General features: G+C 40.4%; 1 protein-coding gene across 2 annotated transcripts in view; it reads right to left on the reverse strand.

Annotated features, from left to right (window-relative positions):
• The window catches only part of LOC113526240 (potassium voltage-gated channel subfamily H member 7), a 64630-nt gene extending 52795 nt beyond the window's left edge, over positions 1–11835 (reverse strand). For both annotated transcript variants that reach the window (XM_026913110.3, XM_026913109.3), the window contains exons 1-2: positions 11343–11835; positions 9260–9490 (exon numbers count right to left, since the gene is read on the reverse strand). In XM_026913110.3, coding sequence (XP_026768911.1) covers positions 9260–9490; positions 11343–11418 — 307 coding nt within the window. In that variant the 5' untranslated portion in view covers positions 11419–11835. The remainder of the gene's footprint in view (positions 1–9259; positions 9491–11342) is intronic.
• Between the last annotated feature and the right edge of the window lie 605 nt (positions 11836–12440).

The raw sequence follows: 12440 nt of genomic DNA on the forward strand, positions 1-12440 counted from the left end.
TGACAATAAACCCACTTGACTTGATCCAATAGTATTGTTTGCACACATGAGCAAGTGTCATGAATAAACATTTGTTAATATTTAAATTCTAAATACTTAATGATTTCTTAAGTAAGAAATAAAACATGATGTGATGCCAGTACCACCGTGAAGTTGATTTTTTCCTATAAGAGCACATACTGAAGTGTTTTATTCCTCATATACCACATGCTAATAATTTTTTATTCGTTTTCAAAATGATACGTCATACTTTTTAACCTGTTTATAGTTACATGTTGTGGAACATCTGCGAACATCTGAGTTGGTTCCTGCGATCACTTACATTATACCAGCTATAAACATTCATTCTCTGTCGTTTCCTAACCAGTCTCTCTTGAAGTTGCAGCTTATCATATTACTAGGAAACTGCAATACCTTCAGTCTTTCCTGCGTCAAAAAAACTTAAAGGAACAGCTTTACTTCTGAGCATTACAAACTGACACTGGAGACTCCTTCCAAAAATGCTATTATACAATTGCAAAAAAGTGAAATTATACAATTTGTTACAGGTCAGCAACCTCTAGTACTTGTGTCAATGGTAGCAAGTAAGTAGTAGCAAGGCATCACTTCTCATAAGCTGCCAGTACTCCGCTTTAACTATGACTACACACTGGCTCAGCTGGACCTGTTATCTTGCTAGGAACAGGTTTTTGGTTAGACACCAAAACTAATTTTACTGGCTCACAGTTAAAAGTTATTCAAACCTTTATTCAACTAGCACACAATAACATCTACGTCAAATGCCTCTGTGTTTATGTATCATTAGCTATCCTTTTTCCTACCTTGTCTTTTTCCCCCTCAATTCTCCCTCAATGCAGACCTGCCATACTGATGCACTAATGGTACTATAAACTATAGTTTGTATACTATAGTGTACTATAGTTTGTCTCTTGAATTCTGTCTACAAAGTAATATATGGTTTTCACTGGCAGCTTAGTGTCTTATTCACTACAGAGCTTCAACATTACTTGTGAATTGCTAGAAGTAGTAACTAATTTTAGTTGTTTATACCAACATGTGGAAAATGTGAGTACTGACACTTACTTATCCCACTTCAAGCACTGTGTTTGTTCATTTCAGCAAGACTGGACAGGTATGTTCTAATATATTCAAGAAAATGATTTTCTTGATTAAATCAGTGTTGTTTCCTTTTAATGTTAGACATCACAGTTAGAGAAATGTGACTGTCTAAAGAAGATTGCATTGACAATGCTGTGAGCCTCAGCACTGACAACTCTGTGAATAGATATTCTCACCCATGAAATTCATTCTCAGCCCCGGAGATAGAGGCTCACTATGGATCACTCAGAGGCCAGTATTCAGCTCATAGTCATTACACACAAGCCTCAGATTAATGAGCTCAGCAAAGAAATTCAAGGAAAGGGGTCACAATAAGATGTACCTCTATCTGTCCTACTTTTCATTTACATAGCCTAATGTGTAAAGATTTATTATTTGTCATAAAGATATTTTGTGGAGGTATTGCATAGTAGATTACTCCCTTTTGAAAAATAATTTCAAATCGACACAGCATAAAAAGTCACTGACTACTCTCAACAAAACAATAGGGAATTATTAAGACCACATAGACAGGGCATGTGCAGACTTGAATAGTAGTCAAATCCGTTTCATTACAGTCAAGGGTGTTATAATAGATTCTGGACAGAGCATTAAAATGTGTTATGATCTCATTTATACTCTCGTCACCTCTGTTATTTTAGGTATAGCCTAATTAATGTACAAATCAAATCATTATAAGGTGCCAGGGTAATTTCCACAGAAAACAACAAGATCACATATTTATTTAAAATAAATTAATAAATAAAGGTGTTCACTATACATCAGGATTAGCTTACTATAATTTTGACTAATATCCTGAAAAAGCCTTTGCCATTTTCCTCAAACATTAATGATTGATTTTCGACCTCAGGGGGAAAAAAAAAAAAGATTGCATTTCATTTGCTATGAGACTCACAGGCATTTGAAAGCATTAGGGCTAAAAATAGCCCCATTGTAGCTGTGCCTTCAGGAGAGGCTATGTTAAGTCATGATGGAGCCGAACGACGGGTCTCCATTTGACTCTCCACCACACAGAAAGACATTTCAGTCACCAGAGAAGCCATCAGAGTATAATGACTCTGGCAAATGATCACAGCTATATGCTCTTATGTGTAATTCAATTTAAACGGAACATTTTAATCTCGCATCCGCAAAGGGAAATAAAGACAAAGAAGACTGTGTAGATAGTCTTTGTTCTAGGCAGTTGAATTCAGAATGAATGGATTTTATGAGTGCACTCAGATTGAAAGAGTACACTAACTTAATCTCTAGCAGATGGTCATTTTAAACCAGTGTTCACTATGGAGATAATGCACTATAATCATAATACAATGCAAATACAGAACAGTTCACAAAGCCATGGCTACATGCAAAACGTCAAGGACTGTCTGCACCTTAAAGGTCTGAGTAGTTCATTTTCAAATGCCTCAAAAAGCTCACTAATCCCAATAACAGCTGAGTCACACTGGTAGGAAACAGGACCAAATGTAACCAAAAGATTAAATCTCAATGTTATTAAAAAGCAAATGTTTATCAATTAGACAAAAGCAAACCAGAAAACACTGTAAGGTCCTCCGTCTACCTCATTCCACTGATGAATGTGAAATCAATACCTAAACCTTCTTTCTAAAAAAATATTTCTTCATTATGTTTGCAAATCATATGTAAATACAATATGAGCAGGTGCAGAAACCTTCAGTAGGCTCAAGGAAGACGTGTAGTCATGTATGTCTGTCTGATCCATTCTGACAGGGTTGGCATTACATGGATGTTTTGGTGGATATAGTACACAAAACCATTCTGGGAATGGACCAATCGTGGCTTAGTCAAGCAGGAGAAGGAAGGAAAAGGCTAAATCTTTTGTGGCCTAATAGCCATGTGGCTCCCTCTAGTCTTACTAGAGTGCTGCTAGCCAGGCCCTATAGCCTACTTTCATTTTTAATCAGTCTCACTTGAAGTCACTGCATGGACTACTGACTGGCTAGTGGCAAAGCACCGCCATGCTCAGAGTTTAATATGCAGACAGCAGGACAAAGTGCATTGGGCCAAACCTTCATTAGTGGTGTTTCCTACTGTGAGCAATAATAGATTGTGTTTTGAGAAGAACAAAGCTGTTTTTTTTTCTAGTAGATCCAATAGATGTTTTAGTTTCTAAATCTCAGTAGATGCTATTTCATGCCCTAAATCAAACTCACTGGTGCATGTGAGACAGATTAATGGTCCATTCACTGCTGCTTTCAGTCCAATCAGTGAGAAGTAAAAGAAAAGAAAGGGATGGGTGTTAGCCCTGGCAGCACGGTACAACAGATGGCCAGGATGCCTCTGGATGGCTTTCAAGAGGGTGCCCGTGAGCTGACCAGCTCTGTTTCATATTCACCGGTATGGTGATGTTTTGGACAGACATATGCCCTTGATGAGCTACTACTTCTCCCATCTGCCATTCATGCAGAGCTGTTTGAGGGCTCCGTTAGAACTGCTGATGATGGAGAAGGTATGATGAATCTCAACTAGAGATCAAAGGGGGAAAATCTGCAGTTCTGAAATTTCATTGAAATTCTGGTTTATGTCAATGACACAAAAATGCTGGCATAACTAATTACCCGTTCAAAACACATTTAGACTTAGATAAAGAAAAGCACTGCAAATTGTATTTCACAGCTCCAATATTTAAAGTCAGTAGGTTTGCTGAAAGGTAGGAGAATCTTGCCATTTTGAAACCAAAAAGTCAGCTCCTCTGTTGAACATTCCCTCTAAGGCCACACCCCCCAATGCTCACATGTAGCCTAGGCTAGAATGCTTAAATGCTAGTGCAAAAAGGGGTGTTGTGGATTGACAGGCGAAATAATAGAGGCAAGCAGGGTTGTAGATGGGGTGAAGAGGGAGGGGATGATACCAAGAATGCCGAGTAGACTTGAGGTCTAAGGGGACCCTAGGGACTAAATTGTCCAAGAAAATGTGCACTTGTGCAAGTAGGGGCCCAGTTCAAACTGTCAAGGGACCCAAAATTCATACTCACCAAATATGTGCTGACTAACATTGCTGACCCCACAGACTATTTGTAGCAACTGCTTGTCAGGCATCAATGAGATAAAATAAAGATCAGACACAACACCTTCACGCATCACCAGCTGCTATACCAGTGTGTGAGACAGCAGCTGTTTATCTAAATTTGGAGCAACTGCCTCAACACTCCATCTAACCGAAGACTATAAATCAACTTTCATATATACAGACTACTCGTAACTATTTCAAATTAAAACAACCATCATCACTTTACAGACTACTAACCAACCATCATCTATCTACAAAACAGCCATCATACAGAATACCTATCTTCCATCTACAGAATAGCTATTGGCTATCTACAGACTATTAATCAAACACCATCCACCTACAAACCTACTAACTAATCATCATCCTTCTATGGACGACTAACCAATCATCCATATATACACTACCAACTAATCATCATGCATTTATTCACCTTCAGTAACCTCTTTTTCCCAGTAAGCATCGCAGTGGATTTAGATCCTATCCTGGGAACATTGGGAGCGAGTACAACCCAACCACCTACCATCTACAAACCACATATCCATCTATGGATTACAAACCAGCAATGTTCCACCTACAAAACAGACATCACCCATCAATAATTTATTTTTCAATCTACAGAAAATATTTTTAAAAATCAGACACAACCATCTAAAATATCCTTGCAAGAGTATCCGTAAAGGTTCTGTGATTTTTTTAAATCCCACGCACGCCACCTTCACTCCTCTGCCAGTCTGACTTCACCCCTAAACATGCTTACCCAATGGCCAAACCAAATACACCATTGTTTTACAATGGCAGCAGAAGTAACCAAAGAGGCATCACTGCATAAATAATTAATGCTGTCCTTTCAGAAGCAACCATCCAGCTCTCAGAAAGCACACCTACTGTACTGAAGCTCCATAACTCATTATTCCCTCATAAACCCCCATAACTGCCTCAGAACCATTAACTTGTGGTGGAGAATGGAGACTGGTCCTGTGGGTCTGGAGCTCCAGAAATGAAGGCTTGTGAAACCCTGCACCTTTGCTCACCACATGTCATTTGTCCATCATCAGTTCCCTGCAGCAGCACGCCTGTTACCAGCCCATTATCCTTTTAGTTCCTACACGCGTGCAACACACACACACAGTGCTGGTGTCATCTTCCGCTTTTAGAAGGCATTATGTATTATTACATTACTTGTGATGCAGCTACTCCTACAAATGCCAAAGAGCTATGCAACTCATCAACTAAAAGCCACTGCAAGAAAATGCATGAATTAGTAATGAGAAACACCATTGATGTCAAAATGATTATTAACAGTAGTGTGACAGATGCATTAGGTGACTTCATGAGATCAAATGCTTCATGTGGAAAGTGGATGTTACACAACTTCCAGTGTGCTTCAGCGCGTCTAGCAGAAGAGTAAAAGAGATGGACTGATTTGTCTACTCTCCCCAGTTGCGCTCATGCTGTAGGTCCTTCTCTCTCTCAGTGTCAGAATTCAGTGTATCAAGCAAGATCAATGAGGCCATTACAACTCAAGAGAATCATCAATATCCCTTTCTCTCACCGTCTCTGTCCGTTTTTGCTCCTCCGTACTCTTTCTCTGCCTTTCCTTGTCTTTCCATCTCCTTTACACTTTCAGTCATACGTTATGCTTGACTGTCTCCCACCTCTATCTCGCTTTTCTTTCTGAAGCTATAATTCATCAGTGACGATCCTAACATATTGCACCTCCTGGCAGCGTTTTGATTAAAGAACCCTTAATTCAGCAACATTTCTAGAGACTGCAGTCTAAAATAAAAATGTCTGAAGAATCTCCCTGTCAGTACAGGTAACCACTGAGATGGAAGACCTATTCTTCTTAAGTGACTCTTTGTTTGACGTTAAAACAGCCCACATTTCATTTATGGTGGCAGAAGATTGACAGTCACCCCGGTTGTTCACGGTCATGTACTGAAGTCTAAGCATGAGAGAACAGCAGTGCAGTGTTGGCAGTGCGGAGCGTCTCAGTGCCAGCTCTGGTGAATGACAGCATGTCACATCTGCATGCACGTTTGCAGGACTGAGTTAATTCAGTGTGACTTCAGCAACAATTGCAACAGCATGTCTTTCTCTCTCTCATCACACCCAAGATGGGCAGGAGAGCACACGGAGTACTTCAGAATGACATCCGGCAAGCAAGAAAATCCTGAAGAAAAAGTGGAATTTTCTATGAAAAACATTTGTACAACAGAAAGGATGTGCGATAAGGAAACAGTGTACAGCAGCAAAGCTCGGTAATGATGGAAACATTCTATTTAAAGAAAAAAAAAATAGTGGAAAAAGAATCATTATTTTTGCAATAGATTTTTCTCAGGCTCATGAGAAGCTGTGTCAAGGCCTGCAGGTGTAACGAGTCAATTAAGGCAGCTGAGGAGCTGACATCTCCATATGCTGTACAGCACCGAGTTGTCACTGGAGCCAATTACACACAAACATCTTCCTTCCCCCAACCCATGCCCTGGGACAGCTAAACAAATACTGCTTCTATCTCTCATCGCAGGGTCGTGACAGCTTGCTAGCGTGAACAGCACACCAGGACAGACCCAGGAAGACTGGGAGTGTATCACAAGCTTGCCTTATCACTCGAGTGTGCAAGGGCTTTATAGTAAGAGACAAGGAGCCTGCAGTGACCCATTGATTTAGTCTCCGTGATGAAGGAATTACAAAATCGATTTGCAGTTGGCTATTTGTATCCTCATTAAAATAGTGTTCAGAGGCCATGGGTGATTTCCAGCTCACAAAGCGAGAGAGGAGAAATTGGTATACAGGCTTTTCCTCTGGAACCCTCCTTCTAAAAAAAATCCTCTGCATCTGCTGCCAAAAACTATATTCCTTTACTCAAATTGGATCCAGAACACTTGGATTGAAGTGGGAATACACCCTGGACAGGATGCTAGTCCCTCATGGGGCTTCATACGCACACACACACTCCAAACCTAGGGACAATTTAGCATGGCTAATCCACCTACTGGTATGTTTGGGAGGTGGGGGGAAACCAGAGAACCTAGAGGAAACCCACACAGAACAATAAGAAACTATACACAGACAGCAACCCGAGCTCAGGATCGAACCAGGAACCCTGTAGCGATGAGTCAGCAAAGATACCCCCTGCGCTATTCCCTCAGATAATAGAATGTACAGTACAATTTAGAGCCAACCTGCTCTTAGGATATTTAGCCCAACAGTGACCGTTCCCAAACCTGAAGTGTGAACTGCTACCGTTTCCATCTATCTGTCTGTCGATTCACTGCCACAAATATTATGCGCTATATACTCAGGCCTGTCCGTCTTCATTGCACTGTCTCAAGTCTGAAATTGGATTACCGAACCCCCTTATTCATAATTCACATCTTTATGAATAGGCAATGCAAGCTATCCAGCAGTAATGCACTCTCAATTGATCTCCATTACTCAAATATGGTCAAATACTTGATGCCTTGTTAGCCACATGTAACTCTCTGTTGCAGTTATGTCTTAGAAAGATTCTGTAATAGCACTATAACAAAGGACAAGCTTTTTTTCCTCTTACGTCCCTCTACACTAGGTGCTGTTAAATTGCAGTGTTCACCGGAGAGCTGCTCTACCTGCCGCAGCCAGTGATTATACCTCCACTATTGTGCAATGTCTGTTTCATTCCTCAGCCAGACATTATTGTTAAATGTTCTCTCTCTCACTCTTCCAATAAAATATTTCCTCAGCTCTAAACCTCAGAATAACCTACCCAGGGAGCAGATATAAATGACCTATTAAAGATACTAGCTATCTCTGTAACTGTGTATGTCTTCAATGTCCACAACCCTATACTCTTAGAACATTGAGAAGCCTAAAGGGTTCTTGGGTTACCTCTATTGGGAACCCCTTACAGGTTTAAAAATGTTTATGAGAAAAGGGATCCAAATACAACCTGTTTAGGAGGTTAAGAATCCTTAATCATCCAATGAACCCTTAAAAAACTCAAACTCTTTTTCTCAGCCTCAGGCTCTATGTCTGTCGACCACAAAACATCTGACATAATTTGTACACTTTTCTGACTACAAGCTCTAGTCTCTTGATGGCTGGCTCACCATAATTCTATGTACAAATGTGTGTGCCAGTTTCTAACCAGAAAACAATTGATCAAAAATGACAAAATGAGCATTTTAGCTGATTTAGCTTTTAAGAATCAGGTGCTAGATTTAAAGAAAGAAATGTTATCCCAGAGTTTAGTTTGAAACGCCGGCAAGAAAACTAGATAATCTCACATCTTTGCTAGCTGACTATGGGAAAAGGAAGCCAGTCTCTGTCTGGTCATCAGTCAAATGGCCTTTTTCTATAAACAAAGGTGGCTCTTGGCCACATTTCGTGACAAAGTATGAGACACTCTAGTGAAAGCTTGTGACACTAATTCAAATCTGATTAATTTCAAACAATTTCACATTATCAGCGGCCATATAGTGCTACTATGATCAACGCCAAGACCCTACAGATCATTTGCAACACAATATGCAATGCTTAATCAATATTTCAGTAGTTTGGTAACAGAAGCAATATACTGTTGCACATGTGCTAACTCCACAGACACCTATTCTGCAAAGGGGAGGCTTGCTGATCACAGAGCCCTGAAAGCAGATACGAGTGTGTGTTTTGTTATATATGTGTTCAGAAGGAGAGAGGAGACTGGGGTTGAATTTGTCTGAGGAGCTACTGGCATAAGAATGGACGCCGCTTCCATTAGAGCTGGAGTTATATTCGCCTCACTGCGCAAATCAGTAAGAAAACAGCCTCCTGACAAAATGAGGCATTACGAGATGGAATCAGAGGAGCAGAGAGACAGAGAGAGAGAGAGAGAGAGAGAGAGAGAAAGAGAGAGAGAGATGATATAAAAAGGGTTAGGCTCTCTCCTAGGCTCTCACTTTTTCATACAAAGTGCTCGGTAATGATACCACATTACCACTGAAAGAGCTCATACTTGTGAGACATTCCTTTCTCTCTCCCTCATCTGCCCTTCCTTTCAGAAGACATAGCACCGATTCATATTCATTCATGGAAGGCAAGAGGGAGTCACAGATTCTCAAAATTAAACAGAATTGGTGAGACTCACCATCTTTGCGGTGGTAAGTGATCTCCACCTTGCGTTCTTCAGAGCCCAGCAGAGCCTGGGCTACTTGGGCAATGGAGTGCCGCTTAGTTCTCTCCCCATGCAGGAAGTCACACATGCAGGGCCTCTGCATAACGTCTGGCCGGGAGAAACCAGTCATCTCACAGAAGCCGTCGTTACAGTAGATGATTGCGCAGTTCTGGACACGAGCATTTGCTATGATAAAATTCTTATCTGTAGAGGACATAAAAGTAAAGGTCATTTTTTGCATCAAATATATATGCAAACAATTTCTCTGAATTTTATCATGTGGTTTCAAAAAAGACATTTCCATGTGGTTATATGTAAACCTCTTAAAATCTGATGTGTGCTCATTACGATTTGAATTCAAATGACTTCTCACATTTAATGTTTTTCATTCTTTCATTCATTTGAAACAGCAAGATTGGGCTTTCTTTTACCCTTCTGCAACAATAGACACAAAGGTATTCCTCTTGTGTTGTGTATCTATCAGAAATTGTATATTAACTGTGCTTACATGATATCGTTATGCATTCTAAGAAAATCAGAAAAACTGATAAGGATGACAAGACACTACCCACAATATACTATGCCAATTGTGACTTCAGTTGTGTATTTTGTTTATAATCAGTCATTTTGGTGGAGCTATTTTGAAACTCAAAATTCAAACAAATGCAGCCCATCCCATCAGTGCTGCCTCTAAAGCCACACCTCCAAAACATACGCATGTGCTGGTTAGAGCACCTAAACAACAACAACAAGGAGAGCTTTGTAAATTGAACTGGTGTGATAGTGATGATGGTCCGCATTATTTTATTGATAGCTATCGGAATGTAACGTTCCCAAAGTGTATTCCTTTTAAAAATTGCTGAACACAAATTTAAATATAGATTTTTTTTGTGCAATCCTGTTAGATTGTACCAGGAAGAGAAAAAATCGGTTTTTGGAATATATTCAGTGTCAATAATCATTTGTATTTAGCCTTACATGATTATTGGACAAAGTTTGACTAGTTTGTACAGATCTTTTCCATTACATAAACACAGCTACTTTAGAATAGATAAGCAGAACAAATGAAAAAAAATATATATAATAAAGTAAAAAAATAAATAAATTAAGGGGAAAAAATGAGTCTAGAGCTCTGGCACTTTCCTGTACCTTTCCTCAAGATATTAAACCCAGCTTAGCTCACAGATTCTGTCTTTATTGCCTCCTTTCTCTTGCTGCTTATAAAACCTGGAAGAGGCTTTGCTGGGTTTCAGTGCATTTCAGGACCCTGGTCAGATACATTACCAAATATGCTTAAACCCCTGATCATGAGAACTGCAATACACACTTACCCTATACAGCAATTAAATGCATACAAAGAGAGCAGTGTTTAAGCAATTGAACTCTGTCTAAATCAAGCCTATTTGCATTGGAAATCGCCCTTCCAAAAGGTACATTGTCTCCATTTCAATTTCAGGTCCTTCCCAACCACTGACAGGACAAAAACACAAAGACTGAAATGTTGCCCCTTGGTCACTCTGAGCCTGGTTTCATGCCACCTTTGAAGCTGCACATATTTCCATATTTCCACACATTTCCAGAAGTAGCTTATAATCCTGATTTCAGACTGGAAGTCACAAACTAGGAGCCACTTTTAAAAATGCACGTGCATGTTATATCCCACTGATATTATTCATAACCCACAAAACCATGACGCCCTAATCCTAAGCTATCTTCACCAAAGTTACTCACATTCCTTCTAACTGGGTAATGAAAAGAAAAGAAAAAGAAAAGAAAAAGAACAGCATGTGTTGGTGCTGTCGCTTCTTCTGCCTCTGAGGCTGAGGCTGATTGTGTCCTGCTTTAAGACAATCTACTCTAATGTATTAGAAATGTGCATGTGCGCATGCAGTGGAGCATCTCTCATGTTTAAGTACAACTCCATTTAAACTCAGCTACTTGAACAAAACTGGCAAATGATATCCGTTTCCAACTCATGCACTTTTCAGACCGACCGGATGCTGAGATGTTCCTGTGAAATTTCACAGAACACTCTGTTCCCCAGTTCAATACTCACTTTGTCCCTCGAATTTTCGTATTATTATTCCTAGGAATGTGTTTTGTGGTGCCACATGACCTCTTCGAACAGGCATGATTAGAAAAACAATCAGATCCAAATGCGCTTTCGCTCCTAAAGAAAAAAAAAAGTTAAAGCCTCTGTCAGATCACGCTCCTTTGGTGAAAAGAAACCATGCTATAGCCTTGCAGTTCCACTTTCATTAAACACGGTGGCAGAGAGCTGTGCAGTGCATCCTAGGCTTGAACCTGTCGCGGATACAGAGCGCGATCGCGGAAGAGAAAGCTCGGGGTGGATTCGGGTCGAGCAGCATCGCTTGGTGCAGGTGGACTGGACTCGGTCCCTCCGCGATGACAGCGAGCGCATGAGTGAGGCTTGTGAGGCGGCGCTCGCGCCTCTATACAGCCTGCAGACACAACGAGCGACAGTGAGGGGGATGAGATGAGGGAGGAAGCGGAGCTCCACGGTGCAAGTCTCCTCCTTTACACACACACACACACACCGAGGGGAGGAGGAGGAAAGATGAGGAAAGAGGAGGAGGAGGATCAGAGTAGTGCCTGCTCTCATAACACTGCACCGTGGCTGCTGTTATAGGAAGCATAATTCCCCACAATCCCAAAAGCCATGCAGAGTTTCTTCCTGGGGTTAGATCCAAAGCACTGCGTTATACCATTTCCATAATACTTTCCCCCCATCTGGTAAAGATATTTAATTAATCTGTACTACCACCAAACTACATCCTAAGTAAGCCTACCACGAAATCCAAACACACACAAAACAAAACTCCAAACTCTAAGTAAATTTAAAGAGAACTTTAAGAACACAGCAGATTGGTAAACTAAAAAAGTGCCTGTAGTATTTCGTCACCAAGAACACAGTGACGTCAGCAGGTCTCAGAATGTCCTGAGGTTACAAACACACTCTTAAGATAAATATAGTAGCCTAAGAAACTGTACTTTTCCTTGTCACTGGGGTGGTGGTGGTGGTGGTAAGCCTATCTTTTCTACCTTTAATATGCATCCTTCACCTGGAAACGTGGATACAGTATTCATCTAAAATGCACCTTTATCTACATGCGCCTTTATACTAGAGGTACTA

Source organism: Pangasianodon hypophthalmus, chromosome 5 (assembly GCF_027358585.1).
Source record: "Pangasianodon hypophthalmus isolate fPanHyp1 chromosome 5, fPanHyp1.pri, whole genome shotgun sequence".
NCBI classification, from domain to species: domain Eukaryota; kingdom Metazoa; phylum Chordata; class Actinopteri; order Siluriformes; family Pangasiidae; genus Pangasianodon; species Pangasianodon hypophthalmus.